Source organism: Channa argus, chromosome 5 (assembly GCF_033026475.1).
Source record: "Channa argus isolate prfri chromosome 5, Channa argus male v1.0, whole genome shotgun sequence".
Classification (NCBI taxonomy): domain Eukaryota; kingdom Metazoa; phylum Chordata; class Actinopteri; order Anabantiformes; family Channidae; genus Channa; species Channa argus.
Window position 1 is genome coordinate 16,389,958 of NC_090201.1, and position 26,124 is coordinate 16,416,081.

At 36.2% G+C, this 26,124-nt stretch overlaps 1 protein-coding gene across 1 annotated transcript in view; it reads right to left on the bottom strand.

Annotated features, from left to right (window-relative positions):
• Nucleotides 1-1,659: 1,659 nt before the first annotated feature.
• LOC137128192 (testis-expressed protein 264 homolog) overlaps nt 1,660-26,124 on the bottom strand; it is a 31,452-nt gene continuing 6,987 nt past the window's right edge. The window contains exons 3-4 of the mRNA XM_067506005.1: nt 9,472-9,637; nt 1,660-3,489 (exon numbers count right to left, since the gene is read on the bottom strand). Coding sequence (XP_067362106.1) covers nt 3,239-3,489; nt 9,472-9,637 — 417 coding nt within the window. The 3' untranslated portion in view covers nt 1,660-3,238. The remainder of the gene's footprint in view (nt 3,490-9,471; nt 9,638-26,124) is intronic.

Consider the following 26,124-nt stretch of genomic DNA (forward strand, 5'->3'; position numbering starts at 1 on the left):
TTGCTAGATCTTAAAAAATTACAAGGATCCTCCTATGCTACAAAAATATTGAAACTAAATGTAATCAAGTGGAATTATCCTTTAAATGGCTGTCAATGTAAGACACCAGTTCCTAAATCACAGCCAATGCAGTGTACAGTATCTGAATGTCACACCAATGCTGTCCATATTTATGCCTACATTTAGCTACAATATGTAATTTTTGGAAATCAACCTAGCTGTAGTAAAAGACTCAAAATCAATCTATCCATCCCCAGGCACCGCCTGTGTCAACCCACTGCTCCAACCAGGGTGATGGAATAAATGTAGAGAATTAATTTCCTTGTTACATGTAAAAATGTGCTCAATGATGACAATAAAGCTTCTATTCTATTCTTCTATGGTGTCAAATACTGATACTGTGAATCGGTGGAGTCTCATAAATATGTGCAAGGTATCCTTCCATGTCAGCATTTGTTTTCTGATTGGTTAGGAGAACGATCCTTGTTCAAAAACTTTTGGAAGAGAATATCTCTGCAATGCTTTCAGTGCTATGATGTGACTTGGTGTCACATGGGACATTGCCAGCACCTCTCCACATTAAGTTCTGAACTATACTGTACATCCACTGAAAAAACAACAACAACAACAACAACAACAAAAACACATTAACATTGTTTCATCTAATTAATACTGCATTTATATACGTTAAGAAAAGGTGGCCACTACTCCAGAGTGGCTTCACAATAATACACACAGAAAGCAACTCAGCACATCAGTCTTACTCCCAAAACTCATCCATCTCATTTAACTTTATCCTCTGGGAACTTAACTCTACGGTTAATCCACATTTAGATTAGACCTTATTTGTAGAACATTTGTCAGATCACAGCTCAGCATTGTGCCAATTACATTTACAACAACTCCAATGTAGAGTAAATTAATGAATGAACAATGCTCTAGAAGGTTTTTTTTAAAACTAAGGACATACAGTAGTTTACTGAGCGATTGTAAACAAAATCATTTTAATGAACAGTTAGGCAGCTAATCATCTCTGCATTATTTTACTCAGAGATCACACTGACAAAGTCAAAAAAATGCAACTCAGACAAAAATTAGTTTGTAGTTGGCTGCCTCCAACAACATGACACTGAGGTCTGATCCAAGAAGTAGTTTTTAAACTGGTTATCTGGATAATGTGGTTATGTATAACTCCAAATCAGCCAATGTATTATTATTATTATTATTATTATTAGTTGTCACTGTGTAAAGAACAACTTCACAGAAGTATAAAAGCTCTCTGTATGAGGCTTTTGCTGATGGGTCAGTTGTAGCCATTACAGGATGACTCATACTCTCAGGAAGTCACACTTTATCTGATAACATTTTGCCACAGTTATTTAAGGAAAACCTTGTTGAAACATATAATAGTGCGACAGTAAAATGAACGGCAGACCTTTGACTACATGTTTTGTACAAGTTTTTTATCTATCAATGTTTAAATGATCATCTGCTTTTTCTGTAAAAGCTATACCCTTATACAGAAGCTGGCTATATGTGGATCCAGTCCCAATTTTATTTGGACTGACTTTTTTTGCTGCCTACATCCTCGAAGTGTGCATGGTCTGCTGTGAGGAGACAGTGTGATCTTGTGTCTCATTGTAATATAAAAAGATATGGACAAATATGTATGGACTGAATATATATTCCAGGCTGTGGGTCATCGGGTGATATTTTAGGCTGCAGCTGCCAAATTTATTTCAAAGGGGAAGCAAAAGAGTACAAAAAAATAAAAAATAAAACAACAAGTCGGTAGGAATTAGCCTGTATAAAGACATAACAGATCGAGGAAAGTAAAATAACACAATTTGACACCTACATAAAAACTGGTGAAGCTGCAAACGAACGAGTGAGGTCAAAAAGTAACTGAAAACACATGTCAGAGACACAGACCTTTGCTTTCACTCATAGAGGAGTGAATATTAATGATCAGCCCACTTGCCGTGGCTGCACACTTACAATAGCCATGTCCTCAGCCTCAGGGGTGTCAGGAGGAAGGAAATTATCTTGTGTATTCTTTTACACTTTTATCTTTGGTAATGACCAGTAGAGAAACAGCAATACACAACCTACCAAAACAAAGTGATAACAAGGTGCACAAATACCAAAAAGACAGTGAGAACACTTTGTGGGGTCTATGTGCTTATAAGTATTCCAATGCCTTGTACCAGTTATTAATGAATAAAATGAAGGTCCTCTGTAGACCAATCACTAAATGTATTTGAAACAAACAGAATTCCCTGCACTGTATGTATACTGTGGAATAGCTTGCTAAAAAGAGAATTAAACATAAAAGCTTTGCGTAGCTTCATACCAGCAAAACAAACACAAATGTCAAATGACTGGTATTTTTCACAACAACAATGATTGTTTCTATGGGAGGCATAAAATTCTAAATGTAGGACATATTCAAGTAAAATGTTTTCGCTAATGAATACTCTGTTCAGTCATCTTGTTTCATTTTGACTGCAAAAATATTTCAAGAAATTCAGGCATCCTGTTTAGCAGATTTCAAGTAGGTTATCTTTCCGTAGGGAACATCTTAAACTGTTAAAACTGTGTTAAAACTATGTTAAAAAAAGGATTCAGGAATGAGTCAACTGGCATTCCACAGTTTTCATTGTCAATAAATCCCATTGAAAAGAAACAGTGTGATGTTGCCTGATATTGGTCATTCCTTGGTTGTAGATGTCCAGTGTATAATAAAATGTAAAATACAGCAAACAGTAATGTGTATATCAGTAATATTTTCATTAACATAATATAGGCAGTTAATTGTGCAATGAACCCACATAAACTATCCAGCTATTGTAATTGCTGACCTCAAATGAACATCAATTCACAACTTAATATTGTCCCTAATAAAAACCATGTAGCATATTTACTCCAGTTTGAGTACCATTTACCAAAAACTACACTGCCCAGCTGTCTCAAAGAGTTATTTATTTCTAAAAAAGATTAACATATTTCTGTAGAAAGTGTGGGGAAGTCAGAAAGTAATGATAAATGTTCATGGTCTTTTCTTAAGATTTGTTGACAGACAGAAATAAAATATCATCTGCTTTCATTTTTACTGAACATGGCTGAATATTTACCTATTTGGACATGAACTTCCAATGAGGCACAATTGTATAATTAGCATTCATGATTTCTGAGCTTTTGATTGTCTTTTTTTCAATTAAAATGAATGACTGAACTTTCACTCTTCCCCTCCAACGACACCCCACCACTCAATAGTAGGAACCTCTAGGTTTTTCTGGTTGGAGTCTCCATTAAGCTGCTCTCCTTGGTCTTCCTGCTGTCCATTGGTGTGTTCCCAGTTCAACTGTTTAAATGAATCACTATCGCCTTGATCCTGGACTGGCACAGAATGGATGGAGGATGACCCTAGCGACGTCTCTCTGCTGTCTGTCAGAAGAACACCACTCTCTGAGCTGTTTGAGTCAGCACCTACAGCAGTGATAAAACAAAAGGACAGAATGGACAGATGGTGAGAGGACTTCTGTAAACAAACACCACATGAGGCTGCTCAGAAATCCAGGGCTGTGATTCAACCATAATCTGCATGATTGTATTTGAGCTGCACACACACTCATTGCTTCAATTTTAACCAAACTAAGAACTCATGAAATGTAATTCTGTCATTCTAACTGACCAGACACACTCATTAGGCTAATCTTAGCTTAAAATACAATTTTTATGCATCCAACTGTTCATTTCTGATTCTATTTTCATAAATCCTTTTAAAAGCAGAAGCACTGTTGCATATTGCAAATTCTGTTGGGTCGGCTGTGACATATTAATAAAGAATCAGGCACACTGCAATAACTCAAAAAATCTGAAACTGGGGAAATACTGTGTAGTATATCTTGCTTATCACATTTTTCTCTAGTTGTTGAAATGATCTGCCACACTCTGCAAGAACTCAAAATAAGTACTGAATTGTTGTTAATTAGAAACTCCTGGAAGCTAAAGGTTATTTGCCCTTTAATTGGACAGGATCACAGAAGCAGCCCAACCACTTTACTCATTGACGTTTTTGAGTTTATGCTTTGCAAGTTAACAGGATCAATTTCATACTTGTGCGTGCCAGTCTCTTGACCTTCTGTCTTATCGTGGCTGTGAGTGTTTCCAAATAATGCTTTTCTTAAATCAATACGTCCATACACTAAGCAAGCCTGTCAGTGACTGTAGACTTGATCATATTACACAGAGATGGGAAGAACTAACATTTCACATGAAACAATGCTAGAAGGAGGCATGCTGTCATGTTTCATGTTATTAATACATTTAGACATGGGAAAAATTCTTAATGGTAATCGACGTTTGTGCTGTTAACAGAAGCTGCACTGCAATTGTGGAATGTCAACAAGCAAATGTATTTACCCCTTAAAATCCATTCACTTTTCATTCAGGGCATCTATATGAACAGTTGATGGAACCCACACAAACTCAAAGCGCATAGACAGATGACAGAAGAATTGACAAAAGTGAGGAAAAACACTGTAGCTGCTGGCTTTACTGTATGTTAGTGACAGTAAGCCAGCAACAGGGTCTCGAGAATCTAAACAGTAAAACAAACCAAATTCTTTTCACTCATCATTAAATTTCAAAGGTAGAACCTATACACTTCGGAGATATGTTGAACACCACACTTCCCCTTCTGAGCTCATGTTAAAAGACTTCCAGAAATATTAGATGAATATTAGAGGAAATATTGGTACATAGCAACATGTAAATAGCACATAATATTAATTACCATGAAAATACTTTTGACAATCTGGAGCAACTTTGGTAGTTTTATGAAGAAATACTGCATGTTTAGGTGAGCTCTTCCTACTGCTGTGTGATGTACTTAAGAGTCAAAACATAAAAGACTGTTTTGTGTGTCAGACATCTCCAAAATAAGTTGTGAAAAAGCAAGAGACATGTTGCGCTTAAAACTGAAAATACAAGACTGGATCCAGAATTGAGCATATATGGGAGTTTGAAGACAAGGTAGACGAGGATAATTTAAATCAACTCCAAGAAAACTCTATAGCTGACTGAATAATAAATCATTTATCTCTGACAGTAACATGACATACTGTATAGTGGATGAGGACAATTCCCAGTGCAAGACATGTAGAGTATATAATGAGCCTTAACAACACATACAAATTTTAAAAAAACAAATTCGAATTTTGCCACAAGCTCTCCCTGATTAATTTACACCCACCTCTTGTGTATGTGATTGATGGAGGGAGAAGAAAAAAGAAATAAACATTAAAAATATGCACATTTCATTCTGAAAGAGCAATGGGTCTGAGCCCATGTTGGTTTTACTTCTGCTGGTTGCCTAAAGCAAGTCACAAAATTTAATCAATGGGGAAGAAAAATCCCATTTGGATTAGAATATACACATTAAGAATGATATCTCCATTTTTATAGACTGCCTGTGCATTTGATCAGAGGGGCTTAGTTATGCCTTCAAGCATCAGTCTCTATATACATCCGAGAGACAGCTGATCCATTATTAGAATAAGATAGGGAAAGATGCTGCAGAATTTAACGTGCTAACTTAAACTGTCTTTTTACAACCCCAATTCCTAAAAAGTGTGGATGATGTGTTGGGATAATGGCAGACACTGTAAAAGATTGGTGACCCTCTTCCTATCTTTACATTCCAGAGGCTCCTTTTATTCCCAGTCATGTTACTAACCTATTGCCAATTAACCTAATTAGTTGTCAAATGCTCTTCCATTTGTTTTTTTATTTGCAGTAGTTACCTTTCCAGCTTTTTGTTGCCCCTGTTGCAACTCCAATGTTTTTTATGTTCTATTGTGAATAACATATGGGTTGATGAGATATGCAAATCATTGCATTCTGGTTTTAATTACATTTTATACATTGTCCCAGCTATTTTGGAAATGTGGTAGTAGATAATTATTAATAATAGGCTTAAATCCTGTCAGGTCAAATAAAATGCAAACCAAAACATTGTGAAAAGAGGGACAGAGCTGTGGAATTGAGAGCTGGACTTTAACCAGATTTTAGTCATTTGAGACTTGAGATTCTGAAAGCAAAAACATTAAGCTGACACTATAATTTCTGTACATGTCATTTTTTTTAGGGTTTTTAAAAATGGTCTAAGCTACACTAAATTGCCAAAAGTATTTGCTTACCTGCCTTTAGACCCATATGAACTTTAGTGACATCCCATTCTTAATCCATAGGGTTTAATATGACGCCGGCCCACCCTTTGCAGCTATAACAGCTTCAACTCTTCTGGGAAGGCTTTCCACGAGGTTTAGGAGTGCGTTTATGAAATACATAATACACAGTGCTCGCAGTCTTCGTGCTAATTCATCCCAAAGGTGTTCTATCGGGTTGAGGTCAGGACTCCGTGCAGGCCAGTCAAGTTCTTCCACACCAAACTCACTCAACCATGTCTTTATGGACCTTGCTTTGTGCACCTGAATTCATTTATTTGAATGGGTGAGCGAATACTTTTGGCAATATAGTGTGTGTTTAAGAACCAGTTTTAATGGAAAATGGTATTGTCTTAATGATCAACATTCAAGGACTTGAAACTTTTGGGGCGTTGACCTAGGTGGGCCCCTCCGAACCGCTGGCGGCGTTGGCCCACTCCCAACGCAGAACAGAGGTGGCAGCGTCGACCCGCTCGGGAAGCAGAACAGAAGTGGCGGCAAGGACCCTCTCAGGAAGTGGTACAAAGTTGGCGGTGGTGGTCGGGCCGGAAACAGGAACAGAGCCAGGAACAGGAACAGAAGAGGGGTAACCCAGTCGCCTACAGTTGGACAGCAGCTCCAATATTTTTTGGCACCCCCAGTTTGCACAACCAGGGTCTGACTGTGGCTGGTAACCTTACCAACGCTTAAAGGCCTCAGTGGCATCCACGGAGGGAAACCTCTTGCACGTCTCAGGGTTCTAGAGTGGCCAGTTCGTAAGATCACGGATTTAGTATTAGGGAACAGAATCATGACGGACTGTGTTCAGGGGCATGACTACCTGTCACATTATCATTCACAGTCATGGGCCCAAATACTACACCATACCTGTGGCACATAAAGAGTGCTGGATTTGTCAAAGCGTTTATGTTTCACTCCACTATGTGAAAGCTTGTGAAGATCTATAGGGGAATGCATGGGTGCCGTTTTCTGTTTTAACATTTGAAGTTGTGGGTTAGATTTAACAATTTAAAAAATCTCAAAAACTTAATTTGATTCGAAGAGAATTCAAATTTCATTTCAAACATCAAATTAAATAAAGACGCAAATACCAGTTTAATAAATCAGTTGCAGACTGTGCTCCTCAGTTCACACACACATGCAAAAAGCTTAAGGTATTACACTTACTCTGTATTACTACTGTATTTGGTATCGCAGACTGTGACTGCATTTGAGTGATAGAAACTTTTTTAGATGAATGGCTTTGATGCGCTGTAAACAAAGTTTTCAATCATGTTGTGCATCATGTGTGCGCCAACTGTCCATGGAAATCAAGCAAAATTTCTCCCATGAGGATCCATCAGGCTTGAAACCTGGATGATCTCCCGCTTTGTGTTACATGTGTGAAACGCAGATCAAGACAATAACCAGGACTGATTTCTCCTGACATTGTCCGGAGTTCATATACCCACAATTTAAAAAATTGGGACGATGTGTAAAATGTAAATAAACACGTAAATAAAGACACAATGCAATCATTTGCACAATAAAACACAAACAACAAATTATATGTTGAAACTGAGATATTTTACCATTTCATGGAAAATATTAGCTCATTTTGAATTTGATGTCAGCAACACATCTCACAAAAGTTGGAACAGGGGCAACAAAAGGCTGAAAAGTAATTGCTGCAAATCAAAAACAAATGTAGGAGCATTTGACAACTAATTAGGCTAATTGGCAACAGTTCTGTAACATGCCTGTATATAAAACGAGCATTAAAGATGGGCAGAGGTTCACCAATCTGTGAGAAACTGCTTCTAAAAATTGTGGAACAATTTGGAACAATTCCTTAACATAAAATTGCAAATATTTTGAAGTTCCCACCATGTACATCTACAACATATAATATCAAAAGATTCAAAGGAAGCAGGAGGAATCTCTGTGCACAAAGGACAAGGCAGAAGGTCATAACTGGATGTGCGTGATCTTTGGGCCCTCAGTTTCAACATCAATATGATGTTTATGTTATACTATGAATAAAAAAAATGGGTTGATGAAATTTGCAAATCATTGGATTCTGTTTTTATTTAACTTTTACACATCATACCAGATCCTTTTGAATTGGGGTTTTATGTAAAACAGCCTTTAGAAATTTTAGATTAATCCATAAATTAATCCATAAAAATAAGATCACCCCAAGTTCCCAAAGCCAAATGTGACATCTTCAGGCAGCTGAAGTCCAAAAATTTTGAATTTGCAGTTCAAGACAGACAAAAGTAGTAAATTCGGACTTTTAAAAAGTGGTAACTAGATTGATATAGATAGATAGATATTTGACCTTTTTGCCCATTAAATAACTATTATTAATATAGTTTAATATTATGTTCAAAATTAAATCTGTAAACCTATGGACAGCCCCTTGGTGAGTGGCAGCACATTTCCACCAGAGGCTGTTGTGTCTGGGCTTTTCATTAACACCTAACAAGGTGTCAATCACAGTTTCCTTCCGTGGGGGTGCTCATAAACAAAACAGCAGTAGAAACAAGGTCCAACTCTCCTGGGTCCACTGAAGCGACAAGTGCCATGGCTGAATGCTGACTCCAAAACAAAGGTGGCTTAACATCTAGTTTTCTAATGGCCATTAGAGGCTGGCTGTATCAAGTGACGGAGAAAAATTCAACCTTTTCCTCTCTTTATACAGTTTTACACGCATATTTCACTTCCTCTAAAATGTGTCTTAGTGGCATGTGTCACACCTAAATGCAAGTTTTAAAATCATAGTTACATAACAGAAGCCAGTAAAACACATCTGATTGTATAATGGTCTTTGTTTACTCCCAACACAACAATAAAATAAGGTTCTTTATAATAATTCTCAACATAAAGTGGTCTTTCTGTATTGCTTGTCACTACTGCACTTCATTATGTGACCATTATCAGATTTTCGGTTATTTTATGAATAAATAAAGAGCAGAACTACAGTAGGTCCAAAATGCAAAACAAAATTACCAGTCATACATTTTATTTTATTTTACAGTATATGGGAAAAATAATGTCTCAGCAAACTTTGTGAGCCTGCTAATGTACTACATTTGAACGGGCATTAGTAAGTGGGCAGGAAAACCTATGTAAAAGGAGTCCAATATTCATTTTGCAAGCATTATTAAAGTGTGTAAGTGTTTGTTAAGGGTTGTTAAATTATGTCCATTTTCCACAACTATCATCTGCAGATACAAGGTTCATCATGAGGTACACGTACCTGAGACGTCTGTGTCACTGTGCGATTCTTCTTTTTCAGAGAGCCTTCTGTTTAACTGCCAAAGTTCTGGCACATAGAAATCTCCCTGCCGAGCCAAAGGGGCCATGAACTGGATTTCACCCTCTCGGTAGATCTCAAGGAATGGGTGTGCACACAGCCTTCTTTCCTGCGAGAGATGTTGGAGTGAATGAGCATTTCCAGTACATATTTGTGTTTTGTAATTGAAAGTACAGACACAACACAGTCACTAAAGAATCCATCTGTTATTACAAAGTGTTAATTAAACAGTAGGCATCTTAAAATTGTCAGTGTAATTTAACTCTGCAAAGTCTCTCTCTCTCTGCCATTGTTAAAATAAATCCTACTAACACTTAATTAACACGTGCATGTTTGCCTACATATATGTAATGTACAGAGGAAATATCATGGCATGATACACGCACAAACACACTAATAATCCTATAAGTCTTCTTCCAGTAAATGATCAATATAAATTATAGTTAATACAATATGTGAAAAACCTACTGTTCTCACATCACATGAAAGACATTTTAGATCTCTAAAATCTGTCTTTATGAATGTACATTCTCCACATGTCACCCTGTCTCTGTCAAACCCCGGTTCCTTTTCTGTTAGCTGCCTCACTTATCTACAAGTAGAAGTCCCACTTAACAGAGACCACTTCTGTGGGCTCATTAACCTTTCATACACTATGCTTTATTATTCTACTCATGCACAGCTACTTGTAATGTCTGTTACATTTACCCTTCTTGCATGTGCTAAACGTTGAACAATACTAAAAACACTGCAGATCCAGTGCAGTATCTCATGGTTTAGCAATTATTTATAAGTAGATTTGTTTTAATTAGCTGGAATTGCTGTCACTATTTATTTCTACTTGCCATTTTGCTGCTACCAATGTACAACAGATTTGTTTCCATCTTGTGCAATTTAATTATTGAATAAACTAAATGCTATTTATCATGTAAAGTGATATTCTATTATTTTCTCACAGTGCGCTTGGATCCAAAACACTGTAGTTTAAAATGGTGTTATTGAAAGGGGATTTAACGTGGGTGCATTAAATGGAGATTGAATGTGTGGCAGTGTTTTAATAAATACCTCTTAATTTACACTTTGCTCTATCTCCAAACTATGCCTTTATGAGCAATTTTAACTATACTGGTCAAAGCATTTTAGACCATAAATAACTAATGGCAAATTTGTGACATATCTCCAAGTGTAGAAACTATTCTGATAATTATTGTTTCATGACAGATCCTGAGAGTACAAAGTCCTTTGCTGAAAGTTCCAGTTTCAAGCAAAGTAAAAGCGGTGACAGGCAGTTACTGTTCACTACAACAACAGGAATATTGCCCATGTAGGATCTGATAATCAGGGTAGTATATTGAAGGCACACACAAAAGATACATTCTTTACAGGAGACAGCTGACTTACTTTCAAACTCTATCCTATCATCTCTCTCACCATCTGTCTCTCAGCCCAATTATGACAGCAGTGACATTCCTTTCGCTGCTGTCTGCAGGAACAACGTTGTCAGTTTCAGTGATTTCAACAACATCAATTATTGGTGCTTTTTTCCTTCAGAAACATCTGTGTATCCACATTGGCTTGGCTCATCAGCTACAGTCAGACATTAGCTGCTACATATTGCATATTGATGTGCACGCATGGATGCCTGCAAACCCACACCAGTTTAATTTTGCAGTTCAGATCATATCAATAAATGATCAAATGTGAGAAGAATGTATAGTACAGACATGCTGTCAGGACAATAGCTATATGGTGTGAGTATTTCAGTGATTATATGCTAAGGGTGGATTTTAAAAGCACAGGAGAAAATAATAGAAATGCTTGACTAAAAATAAATATAAAGAGGAGCCACTCTTTTTTTTGTTTGTTTGTTTTTTTAATATACCAGCTTCTGTCCGTGTTTCACATCTTTTAAAAAATTCTAGCCAGTTTGGAGGGTGACAGCAAATTAAAGGATTATGTGTTTCCATCATAACATCCTGGAAAGATTTTGTTATGTTTAGGTGTGATGTTACAGGAGGCTGCCATGTTTACTTATTTTATATTTACAACTGTTTAAAAATTGCTACATAGAGTTAATGGGGTTGTGGCCCAGTGTCACCGAGACATTTTATTTAGGCTGTGGGAATCACAAACATCATGAGGGAATAGTGCACATCAGGTCCTGCAAAACTAGTTATCACTATAATTGTGTTTTCTTAGAAATGTAAATAAAACCAACAGTAGGACAAAACAGCTTAAAATGCTTTGCCCACAACTTAAATATAAGCTGTTCTGGCAACTCCCTCATAGAAATCTGCTCTTGCCTATGCTCTCTTCTTTGCCAATAACACAATAGTCAATTGGTATCAATATTCTTTATCACATTTCATGTTCTTGATTTTGTGCCTGATGTATTTTTGATTCGTTTTTCATTGACACTTTGTTGCCTTATTTTACTAAGCTGTTTTTTAATAAAGGTGTCAGGCTGCTGCTTAAACCTGAATGACTCATCTGTGCATCTACGTTTGCAATTTATCATAAGATCTTTTTTTTAAACCCCGTGCAGATGTTTTTTGCATACTGACTTAGCATCTACAGAAAAAAGTCCCACCTCAAATGAATTTGGTGAAGAATCTGAATACAGAAGCTGCATTTGCACATTAAAGCTTCAAATGTATTTTTCTTTAATGAAACATTCTTAAGCAGGAGGAAGAGGGGTGGGTGCCAACACTGATGGCCAGACAAGTGAGTGAAGCAAAAAGGAATGCTAAATGCCAATTCATTCAGAAAGGATTAATATTCAACAAGAAGATCCACTCTTCCAGTCTGTGCTTTCAGCATTACCAACTATTTTACTTCATGACTTGGAAGTTATCCAAGAAATTAATTAGAAGAGTACACTGTAAAAACTGTTGTTTGTATACAATTTCCATTTCCCACAAAGTTGGGATGCTGAGTGAAATACACCAACCACAGGTCACCAGTCTATCTCAGGTCCAACACAGAGAGATATAGATAAACTGAGAGCCATTCATACTCACATTTAGACTTATGGTCAACTTAGAGTCATCAGTTAACCTAACATGGGTGTCTTTGGACTGTGGGAGGAAACCCATGCAAGAGAAAAGAGAACACACAAACTCCACACAGAAAAGCTCCCGCCAGCCAGTGGATTTGAACCAGCGACCTTCTAGCTGTAGCGCTAACCACTCTACCACTATGCCGCCCTGCGAACATTTAAAAAATAATCGTTTTAATTGTGAATTGTACAAACACAATTTAACAAAATGTTAATAACTATCTGAATATTTTTGTATATGCTCAATTTGAATTTGATGCCATCAACAAATCCCAAAATAGTTGAGACAAGGGCAACAAAAGATTGCAAGGGCTGTGTAATGCTAATGTAATGTTGATTAATGGAAGACTGCTCTACCTCCTGAGCCACAGAGACAGAATTGGAGTTGTATCAAGAAATTAATAATCATGTAGGCAAATAATGCATATGCAACCTGTGCCTCTGAAGGGACATGAATTTGTACTACATCTCTTGAAAAATGTGAGCCTTTACCCCAAAGATTGATGAACTATGGTTGACTGTAGATGTCTCCAGTCATTCTTGAAGGTATACCTTTTATGTTAGGTTTCAATCTGTGCTGCTAATATATTCTGTACGAAATACTGAACACACCTGATCTGTAATACTCCATTGAACTGTTTAAAAGTTCAAAACAAATATTCAAAACGTCTTACTTTAAGGTGTTTATTTTCTAAATTAATCGTATGTTGGCAATAGTCTGACTTTGAAATTATTACTTTTTAAACAAGTATCAGGAGGTAGCATAAACTTTGCAGTTCCTTAAACTTTTGTCATAGCAAGCAAGATGTTAATATCTAAACATTAGATCTGCTTAAAAACTGCTTTGACTTATGGCCCAACAGATTTGACATTTTTGCAGGTTCTTGAATTAACCCAGTTGGTGTTAAACACAGCACTAATGCGAGATGTAGCAGGAAAACTTCTGGAACATACAGGAAGGCTTTTCTTAACAACACATGCAATTTCATTTTTCATCAATTCTGAGCACCAAAACTATTTTTTAGCACCACTTCAATATACATACTACAGAGTGAATGATTTCTCTTAACTGAAGGCATTTCTATTTCTCTTTTTTTTTTAGTCGCAGATTAGTACCTGTCTTGTTTTACATTTGTGGCTGCCAAGCTGATTTTTAACTTTGTTCTGTTTCATTTTACAATATAATGTTCTAATAAATAAAAATGTTTTTGGAGTAAATCTGGTTTTCATCGTTACACTGCTGTTAGCCATTGCTCACCTTCTACAGCCCTATCATAGTTGTGTGTGTGTGTGTTTGTCTGAAAAGGTGAATGAGAAGCAACATTGTGAAGCACTATATATAGGTGCAGACTATTTGCAGATGTAAGTCTGGAACTGACTAGTGACTTTTTTGATTAAAATACACTAATAATACCTAAAATTATTACAATATTTTAAAATAAAAAAAAAAACTGTCTTTTTCCACTCTAGTGTACTGCTATGTAAAAAAATGACAAATAGCAGGCAACTTGCCGCCTATAAGTTTGCATAAATTTAATAGTATGGCCTTTACAGCATACTCTTTACAAACAAGATTTTTATAAAGCCTAAAATTTTTAAAACATCGTAAGCATTATTTCGTTTTTTTTTCCAAAAGCCCAAACTAAATTCTGCAGCTGTGGACTTTGTTTAGCTAAGAATATGATCTAAATATGACTCCAATATCATCCCCTAGGTAAACAGATATGGCCCAGTGAGAGACATCACAACTAGGGCTGAACCTTCAGTTGCCATCCAATGCCGGCAATGCACAGTGTTTTAGATTTAGACATTATTGATAACTATTTAAAATATTTTGCTTTATGTGATAGTAAACAGTTTAATCTTATTAGCTTCTCTTCGTATAAACACATAACCCTATTAAGGATGCTGTGTTGCGTATTAGGAAATTGATTGATTTGTATGTTTAGAAAATATTTTCTGAAAATTGAATCATCTAATTGGAAAATATAAATGTTAAACAATGATTGAAATTTAAAAACTATGGTCAAGATATACATAACAATGGTCAAGATATTATAGTTTATTGATATATATTTATTGGTATATGAGCGGGGGAAAAACCCTAGACATGGCATATGAATAACATTTTAATAACTTAACCTTTAATGAAAAACTACAATTAACAGTATGTGACATTATTTATTACTTTTGAAAGGTTTCTAGCACTGGAACTGCTGAGACAATCTTTTGTAATTGGGTATAGGGTTGTGGATAGTGTACTTATTGATTTTTGTTTGATTTTCCTCATACCCTTCTACTGAAATATCATGGCCTCAGGGGCCAATGAGAGCACTCAAAGCTGTACAGAGTAGCAGGGTTATAGTTAGGTCATTATTCTCTTCATCCTCCAAAGCACAGAAATATTTTTTGGACAGAAAGATGTCTTTTATTTTGCCTCCCTGGCATGAAAGCATTATTACTTTGTAGCATTATTAAGAGAACAGACATGGGAAATTACAAGGGCCAGCAGAACATGACCTCACTTTACTCTGCTTAAATTGTTTCTAACAAAAAGAGACAGAATTGGATGCCTGTTCATGTTGCTTGTTTTCTTGTCTTAGCAGACATCTCCATCCCCATTTAACAAGGTACCATGCAAGCTCTGTTTGTTATAGAGTTTAATTATTGGGCTAATTCAGATCAGAGTTAAATAACCCTTTTAATTAGCGTGCACTGAAACATTGTTAAGGAAAATATGCATCAACAAAGGATTATAAATGAAAGAAATAAGTTTGAGTGTAAGGGATAATGCAAAAGCATAAGCTGGTGCTAACACATGGCCTTTTAATCATGTCGTACACACTTTCTAATATTTGTAGCCTTGTGCCCTGAGAGAATGAGTGAAGGATCAATGGTTTACACAAATTAAATAATGTTCTGATGTCCACTCTTCCAAGTTCTTAACACGTTGATAGGATTCTTTTGAGAGTATATATAGGGCCATAGATAAATATATTAAATTATATTGGTATTTTTAGAGCTCTAAAACAATATTTCTGTTCACATCTTTTATTCCATCTTCATTCATTACAGCTATACATTTAACCTAATCCTGACATTCTGGTTAAATTTTCCTGAAAAGCCATGATGCTTTTGCACCACTTTGTCATACAAAAGTTAAATTTTCAGTATTGTATGCAAACATTTGCTGTGGTATTTAGATGCAATCGTCACATTATGGGCCAGATATTTATTTGCATACACTATAAACTGTGAATAAGGTTGTGTTGTCTTCTCTGTTTTCTTCTTCAGCTTCTAATTGTCACAAATATAAATAAAACAAATAAAACCAAATACAGGAATCTTATTGTCTTGGATTGATATTTGTATTCATAATTCTTATCGAATTAATCATGTAAAATTAAAAAAATGGCCACAGTTATTTGGAAGATTTCCTATAAATCTAGCTTTGGTTAACTGGGATTTGCGTACTGATTTGGACTCTGATTAAAGTAACCAGTTAGTTGTAAATATGTGTCATAATATGTAGTTAGGGTTAATTTCATTAAAATAGAAGAGTGTGTTTTTACAAGCTGAACGAGAAATACATATTGACAAAAAAAAAATGATTTAGGTATTACTTGACAAAACACAAATCAATGTGTGAGTGCTTAGTGCTACAAAGCCAGTGCAATGCATGCACTGGCTTTGCCTAACTATTATAAGCTATTAGCCAAGTATAATAAAAGCCTGAAAGCAAATAATCATTGCACAAGTATAAGTTGCCCCAGGCCAACATGTGCAAGATAAAGAATAAAAACACAGGACACAGAAGTTAGTGCCTGTACAGACACTGCAATACGAAAAATGTTTATGGTCATTTTTTTCCCATTATTATTAATTATTTAGCTTCCCAACATTTTCAAATTTTAACTTTCAAGTTATACATTGTGAGTCTTTGTTCGAAGTCTCGCTGTCCATAAAAGTTACTAAACATTAAAAAATAAAAATATTGCATTTTTTAAATGACATTTTGCTGAAATTCTCATATGAGTAGCAAATAGACAGAAGTAACAATTCTTCCAGTGTGGAGCTGGAAGCATTGGTGAAGACATGCCCAAAGAGCTCTCTGCCTCAAAGAGGAGACATTTCACCAGGATGTAAAGAGGCACTCTGGAACAACAAAACAAATATAGTGAATACATTTGGCCACCAGAGGAGTGATTTCAAAGAGGAAAAAAATGCAGCTAATGTGGAAGCAGAATAACCAAAGTCAAGCCTCACACAAAGCTACTGGTGTTGGCTCTTTAGAGGATGTATTAACTCACAAAACACAAACAAATTACATAAGATGACATAAGGTCTATCTCTACAGTTTAGAACCACCCCTAAAGGCTTATCAAATTAGTCCTGAATATTAAAAACAGGGAGGTCCTGTTGAACCATATCCTCGTGTACAGTCTTATGGCAGTGGGCACAAAAGACAGCCCAAAGTGCTCCATCTTGCCTTTCAGTACAATTATTCTGTGGCTGAATGAGCTTCCCATTTGCTACTTTTTGCCATAAAGTGGGTGAGATGGATTGTCCAAGATGGCACTGATCTTGTCCTCCATCCTCCTCTCTGTCATTGCCATCAGACTACCTAGTACCTGTCCAGCAACAGATTTTGCCTCTCTTATCAGCAAGTTCAGTTTGCGGCCATGATGCACACAGCCACAAAGAACACCGCACAATCTTAACTTTCTCTCCCAGGATGGTGACTGGGGTTACCCTGCTTCTTCTAAGGGTCACAGTTTTTTGTTTTTAATAAAAACAAATAAAATCAATTAACATTTTACAAAATTGTCTAAAAGATGAGATCATTGTGACTCCAAATCCCAGGGGTGCATGGAACCTACTGGACCTCTGAGAGAATCAGCCCAGTCGTGACAAAAACAGTGACAAATTGTTGAAGAAAAGCAAAGACCTGCAGCTCGCAGGGAGAGAGAAGGAAAATGAAAAAAGAGACAGACGCCTCTGCCTCAACAATAGCCCCATTGTCTCCTGAGGACAAATGCAAAAGGAAGTGAACCCCACAGTCAGCAGTGAGGAGGACAACTGATGGAACAATTTGGCAGTTAATTGCAGCCAACTATTTCATTGGATTCAGAAAATCTGCAAACAGGCTTGTTTTCTCAATAGAGTAAATATAATGTACTATTTTCTGGTGAGCAAGAAAAATAGGAGTGGTGAACCAACTATTCAAGACATTTCTATGCAACCATCAGAATGATAAAACACAAACAACAATATACATAAGAGACACAGTTAACCTTCACTAAAAAAAAGAAAATTGCAACCAATTCTGAAAAACTTGAATATTATTGATAATAATAATTATTATTATTCAAGAGAAAGATAAATTACAAGTTGAGGAACTGAACATTTTCCCTTTACTGAAGTCTAATTATTACAATTATCAGTTTTTACATGATTTATCAGTTTGTAAAGTGGTAGCATTCTTTAAGAGTATTTTATTCATAAAAGCCCTATCATCCGTTTGACTGCTGTAGATACCAGCAAGTCATAAAACGTTTGGTCTCTAGAGAGCAAAGACAAGGAAAAGTAGCCAGAGGGTTCTTTCTTTAGCGGTACTTTCTCTCAAATCTAATCACAACTAAGAGTGTGTCTTTTTACACCATTGCAGCATTGATTAGGTCTTGAAAGATGTGGTTTCACAAATAAACACTATCTGACATACACATTTATTAAAAAATACATTTTAAATAGGTTGAGTTTGTTTGAGAGGATATATTAGTGAACACAATTTACAGTATTTAGCTACTCATAGTGGATATATTGTATATAACATATTCAGTGATGGTACTGATTCTGTGGGCTAACTGCTCATTGAAATACAATGTATAACAACAAAAGTGCCAAAGTCCTACTTCAGGGTCATTCTGATCATCTTTGTTGAGTTCAGATTGCTGTCCATGTGATCAGAGAATAAGAATTTCTATGCAGCTGAAGATCCCTTTTAACAGCAAAGATACACCAAGCTAACCCAAGGAACTTGAGGTAAATGGACATTTTCACAATTTTAAAATATTTTTTTTAATGAATATACAATAATATAACATAATATAATAACATAACAACACCACAATTAATTTGCTAAAAATAAAAGTGTAATCTCATCAATCCTTATATTTCAATATAATCATTCAAAGTATGCACTGCAGGGCATTACTCCATCCCTCACAAATAGTAATCTGTGTTTTACAGACTAATATGAAGGATTTAATATAATTGAAATAAGAGCTTGTTTCATTCAAGTTAAAGGAATGTGGTGCATCTACATTTCCTCATTAACAGTTCAGTTACAGAATAGAAGAATGAACATAAAATTAGTCACTATAACTGATCCCTGTCCTCCTCTGTCTGCTGCTGATGAGGACTCTCTGCTAAAAGCTACAGGGTCCTGTCTGGTTTGTGAGTGTGTCATATTGTCCCCCAGAACCTGTGGCACATTAGGTTAACCTTCCTCTTGTGTTAGCTTTCTGTTTCCATCCCTTGTGTTAACGGGTCAGTTTTGACCCGTGTCCTAAATCAGCTGTAAAATACACAAAAAAACAATTATTTCTCATCTAATTTGTTTCTCATTTGTTGGTTACTTTGTTAGGCTTCTTTTTCAATGAAAATATTAGTTTTAATGTTTTAGGTGTGGGCCTTTTGGGGCTTTTTTTTGTCATTATACCCCTCAATCTTAATATAAGAACATTGTAAAATGAACCTCAATAGAAAAATATAAATAAATACAAGATTGTTTTGTTACCTTACCATTATTAAGGGTTGTTAGTACACATCACTTTAATAATTTTGCTCATTTTTTATTTTTTTTATAAAATATTTTTAACAATAGTAACATCTATGGTGTTATGGGTCAGTTTTGACCCGTATACATTTACTTCAAGGAAAAGCCAAAAAATAAAATTATTTCTCTAAAATTTCACTAAAAGTTTCCTCCTGTGAAGCTCTTATCCAAGGTCATAGCTGGTACAAAGAATTGTCACAAGTGATATTGTGACTTTGCAGTCCAGTAGTCATATCGAGGACAACACGTTTTCCTTGATTTTTCTCTGGGATGCCGCCAGCAACTTTGCCTGTGTAAATCTATAAATTCCAGGCATAGCTTGTTTTTGAATCACAGGCTGCCCAGATTTTTATACCATAAGTGACATTGTTGCACGAAAAATATTTCTGTCTGTTGATGCGTCCCAGAGACTATCAGTGGCCTCATTGCAGGATCTGTACCCTCCAGCAAGAAGAAGAACACCAAGGTAAACATCTAGGTGTTCCTCAATGTCTTTCCACGTGTCACCATGGACTTTTTTTTCCTTCAAGGTTTGTCAAAACAAGAATTACTCTTTTTAGTGACAATGGCATAAAAAGCTCAAAACATGTCTTGATGTCACTGACTCTCGTCACAGCAAACCTTGTGAATCCAGGGGTCATTTTGATGACATTTGCAGCAGCTGCCCTGCCATGTGCATCATGAGGTACTGACCTCCAAAAGATATTACCATCTTTGGACTTTCAGCAAATTCTTCAATGGTGGCCTCCTTATCAGACTCATCAGATGTGTCTGTCTCTTCTGGATGAAACTTTACATTGTCTTCCTCCTCAGAAACCTGCTTATCCATGTCGCTTTGTTCCTCTGTGTTTACTTCCTCATTTTCACAAAAAATACTATCCAGAACTTGGCTCATTTAAAATCTTTCTCATTTTTGAAGCTGTAAATTGGAGATGTGAACTCTGCAAGTCACCAATTCAATACTGAATTCACACGTCTGGACGCGTCCATGTTTGTTTGTTCTGTATTTGTGCAGCTATACAGGAAAACAAGAGTCACTTAAAGCTCACATGATTGGGATAGGAGCTGGCTGTCAGTGTTTAGGCTGACAGTGCACTTATTATTTCAGTTTTTGCTCTAAATATTGCTTTATAACCTTATTTTTAGCAGTGGGTCGAAACCGACCCTAACATCACAAATGTCATAATTTTAATAAGAGCATTTCATAATTTAGTTAGAAGTTTTAAATGTTTTTTATTTTGTTGAAATAGAGGTTACTGACAAAGTCAAAAAGCCTTGATGTAACAAACAAATGTATATGGTTTTTTTATGCATTTAAAACTGAAAATGGGTCGGTGCCGACCCTAACACAAGAGGAAGGTTAAACAGTTTAGTACATTAAGTGCAGCACATACAGCTTCTGGTAACTTCCAGCGTTAGGTGGATCTAAGCTAACATGTTTGTAGCAGTTAGGGATTAGCTCACAAGCTTGTTGTGGTTCAGTAATGGCGGTGGATGAAGAACTGTGGGAACAGCGGAAATTATCGCTTTTCTGCATGTTTCTAATCGTTTAATGAGTGTTTTGATCACTTACTCTTATAGATCGTTAATTTGGGTGTTTTTACGTCGGTACCTGAACGAGCACTGATGTTGTCTGGTCGATTTAAGGGGTAACTTAACTAAAAATAGTGCAGGTCCCCTTATTCATTTTAATTTTTAAGTGACTAAAACCGACTGTTATCATAATTCACTTGAGTACAACTCCCCCACCCAATAATAAACACTTAGTGGAATTATCACCTTTCTGACAGTTCTATCTTAAAAACTGAGAAATTATAACCTTGTAAAAGTAGAATTCGTGGCAGAGCTGCTACAGTGAATTGCATTAGATTGTACAGGTGTACCTAATGAAGTAGTCAGTGACTGTATTAAAGTAAAAGTCAAAGACAAAGCAGCCATACTTAAATCTACTTATGTAAAGTACAGATATGTAAATGATCTTTTTAAGTACACCTAGAAATATTTGTACTACTGACACATGTTAAGCAATTTCATAATGTTTTTCAAAAAAAACTGCACCACATACAATGTTGTGGTGAAATATATAGAGAAAAACTCATCGATTGTCACTTTTCTACAACAAAACACATGACAAAACATGGCAATAGACAAGACAAAGCACTGTGATACTGGCTGTTGGATCTCCTACCAATATTTTGTTGTCACTGATCTCTTTCAGATTATAGCCTCTACACAAGATGTAGCCTGGTCTCCTGGAGACAGAGTATATCCAGCTCCCTCACTGCATTATGTCAACCAACTCTCTAGCCTTCCCTGTCATAGTCCCAACATTCAAAGTCCCTATTGTAAGTCCTACAAACTTGGCTTTTCTCTTCTCTTTTTGTCTACAAACACGCCTTCCTCCCCTCCTTCTTTGACCAACAGTAGCCCAATTTCCACTGGCACCCTGTTGGTCAACAGCACTGGTGGCATTCGTTGTTAACCGGAGCTGCGACCGATCTAGTATGGAAGCCATGATTCACGTTTAATTTGGCAAGAGTTTTACGTCGGATGCCCCTTCTGACACAACTCTCTACATTTATCCAGACTAGGGACTGGCACAAGAAGACACTGGCTTGTGCCCCCTTGTGGTTGCATTCCTCTCCCTGGCAATTCACTCTCCGTTTATTTCTCACCCTTTACTTCTCTAACCATATAAAAGCTGTATTTTCTTTCTGTTTTGCTTTCTCACATGGTTATTTTGAATGTCAAAACTGAATAATACATCGGTCTTTTCAGATATCCTCTAAGAGCTTTGTTCCTTTACATGACACAGGGAATGATGGAACGAAGTATCTCCACAACCCCTTAATAGTCTACATTGCATTTCAAAGCCCCAAGGGATAAAAAAGTATTTCAAAAGGGACCGAGGGCATAATGAGTGACAGTAGTCATTGCCAGTATTAACAATCTAGGTGTCACTCAAGCAACACCACTCTTTAAACAGACTTATTCAGCACTGAAAAATGAACAAGGACTATTTGAAAGTCACTGAGCTGAATAAAGCAGTTAAATCCTAAGCCTTTTTTTATATCTCCCATTTCCTTAAGGTTGCTCACTAAGGTCTCAAAACTCAGGTCCCCGCTAGGGTACCCCCACCCTGTTTTTGGACTCATACTTGAATGGTTCAAAATTGCCTCTTGGATTGCTCTTCAGAAAATCCCTAAATAGGACACTAGAGCAAATTCGTTTCAATTGCATTTTTATCTCAACAAAAGAGATAACCAAATTGTCTGAATATTTTAGCTGATCCAAGAGAATGAGTGTGTTCTCTTCTTCTATACAAGTTTGTACATCACAGACATACAAACTGACCAGGTGTTTAAAGAGAACAAGTGTAATATGTAGCTAGTCCTAATAGAGCAACATTTTCTTATAATTTAGAAAGAAGTTTGGACATAGTCAACAGCAGGTTCAACATAGTGACGTATTGATGCAATACTGTATTGCATCTATCACATGACTCACATCATGTGACCTGTTAAAAGAAAGCAACACATTGTTGTTTCGGAGTACACCTGAATTCTGGTCTCTTGTGGGAAAGTTCTCGGAATTGTTCATCCATACATCCACCCCAACCAGCTCCTGACAAAGTTTTTTGGGCTAAATACTAGGTGACTGCATTGAAGCTGCAGCTGCTGTTGTGTTAGTCGTTTTCCTTGCGTCTACAAATTCCCAGTCATGCTTTAGAGGAGGACAGTCTCACAGTACAATGGGACTTTAAAGTATTTTTAGGTTGTTTTCGTATACAATAAATATATTTTGATTTTTATTTAAAAATCTGAACATTTTACATGTTCTTTTCCTGAGGGATCTATTTTACTGCCATCCTGTCAGGCAGGAAATAAAACACTGTAGCTTCACAATATTTTTTTATGGCCCTTTATTGTCTTTGACATATTTTAACTATATCAGGTAACATTGCAAAGACGGACAAATGAGAGCAGTTTTAACAATACAGAAAGTCACAGCAAAGTGATCTTCAAATCTAAGTGATTGATAAGACAACCATTGGCACAAAACAAATTGTCCCATATCTAAAAATAAATACCCTTCTTAAATTGTAATCACACCCTTCTGCCTGATCTTGATTCAGAGCGACAGTGCAACAAAGAATAAAGTTTAAATCGGATCAATCATATGTAGATGTGACATTTAACACAAACAGTGGATTCCCAGCTGCTGGAGGATGAAAGTCATGTTTGAACATTTGACAGACACGGTCCACAGAGCCTCCTGTGGAAGAGTTAGCTCATAAGATCGTGATGCAACATTTTTCATAAAAGAGGCCAAATGAGTTTGTACATTAATATAATGGATTGGTTATAAATAACACTCCAAAGAGATAATCATTTAACTACATTGCAATATGACTGCATTTTTATTTTCAGCAAAAGAAATAACACGTGGTAAAATAATTTATGAGGTTAGTTAAACTCTTTACTGCAATAAAGAAGAAATAAATTGAAAAATATTTTAGCATACAGTCCAAAAACATGGCTGATCTGAAGCAGTAAGGAAGATTGGTCCTAACTTCCTTCAGAACTTTGTGCAGATCTAATCCACAGCTATAGGAAACGCTTGCTTGTATTGCTTCTAAATGTGGCTAAACTGGTCATTGAAACAAAGTTGCCATTATTATCCACCATGACTTTGTATGCTTAATGGGTGTTTTCAATAAAGACATTGTTTTTGTTGATTGATATTTGCAACTTTGCAAGATCAGATCACAAATCACAGATACTAGTAAATTAGTTTTGGCTTTTGCAGTGCGTTTCTCCATTTGTTTGTGCTGTGGTTTTGCAGCGTGTTTCTTCATTTGGTCGTTTTGTGGCATTTTGCAGCATGTTTCTTAAGGCTGAGTCTGTGTTGTCATATTGATGTCATATTTGCATGTGTTTTCTTAATTTTCAGTGCTGTGAGCTCTTTGGGCCACCACATGGATCATGGCAACAAAATTTGTAAAAATACATTTTAAAATAACCATTTAGATATGTTGAATATTTCTAAACCTGGACGTAAAAAATTCTATCGTTCTAAAACTTTTACCTAAAGGTAATTTAATATTCTATTATATGCCCCATTTATATAGCAACTAATTCTTTTGTATCCTGTTTCTAAACTGGACCAAGTGTGTCAACTAGGGTTTCCCTCATTATATTGAGTAGAAAATTGACATGAGAAAGATGTTTATGTATGATCATTAAAGAAAATGAATACAGGTTAAACATTTAAAGGGTTCATGTGAGACAACTTTAGAAAACTGACAGGGTGCTAATGAATCATCCAAATCACAAGGCTTTATCCCTGCATCACATTAGTGTTGTGTTACATTTAAAATGCACAAAAGATGTATGGCAAATTTCAACGTGCAACAATCCTGAGGGGCTTTGAATAAAATTTTAGTCTATTTCCATATCTGAAAAGGAATAAATTATGTTTAAAATACTGCTTGTCCCTAGCAAAAATATTAAAAATGCATAAATAGAAATAATAGATTAGAAATTGTAGTTATTTCTATTAAAACTAAACCAGGCCTCCTTGTTAAATCACTGCCTCCACTACTTTGTCTAGGACCTTTTCTGACCTTTTGTAATTGTCACTGTTAGCTAAAAGCCTGCATGTTTATCAGGCCCTGCGGTCTAGCATCTGTGCACTCTCACCCATGTTTGCAAGAGGCAGCACCTTATGGCCCAAAAACAAGGCTTCATTATCCACTATGCTGTGGAGGACTTCATGAACATGTTACCATGTGTGTCCATTGCTAAAAAAAAGGGCACTTCTAAGGAACAAAGGAAAACTTTCTTTACATTCAGTCCAGAATCTCTGTGTTGGCAAGAAACTTCTGTGCCCTCTAGCAAACAAATGTTCCATCGTCTGCCTTTCACAAACCTTTAGATCTCTGTGAATGTCAGCAATATTATCCTCCTACCTCAGTCCCCAATGCAGGCTGAAGGCCTGGCCACCATGCCGGAATCAAATCTCAAGATGCCAAGGCCTGTGTGATGTAGCTCACCACTAAAAAGCCAAGGCACAGAAGAAAAACACTGGGGCCGATCGATGGTCTGACTAGGAAAATATCAGCCCTGACCATGGGGCAGCAACTCAAAGTGTCTGACAGACAGAAATCATTCTGCTATGCCAAGCCAGGCATGCTAAATGCTAATGAGCTTGTTTGAAAAGGTCTGACCACTTGGGACATCCCAAGTGTCAGCCGTCAACAGCATGCTTTATTCACTAAGAGAAATCCATTTAGAACTAACTGTGCTGTTAAGCTGCTTTTGTTAGATGGCATGTTTTAGATTAACAATTAACAATTTATAATGAAGTTAAATGTTTTATAGTTGTACAAATGATAATTTGATGCAACTAATGCCTCAACTCCTTTTAATGGTATAACTGGCTCTTCAGTTACTGTCAGCACAAAAACATTGTAGACATTTTGTTAGCCTTTTCAAAATTGGATATATTTTTCTTTCAGTTTGAGCTATATAAAATATAAAGATGTAATGCTACTTCTGATGCTGAGAACACCAGATCATCTGTGAAAAGGTTCATTTTTGTGATCCAACAGAATGGCAGAAGAATACAAAAAAATTCTATTCTATCTATACTTTGAAGACATACTATACTTTAAAAACAAATTAAAAATAATTATGTA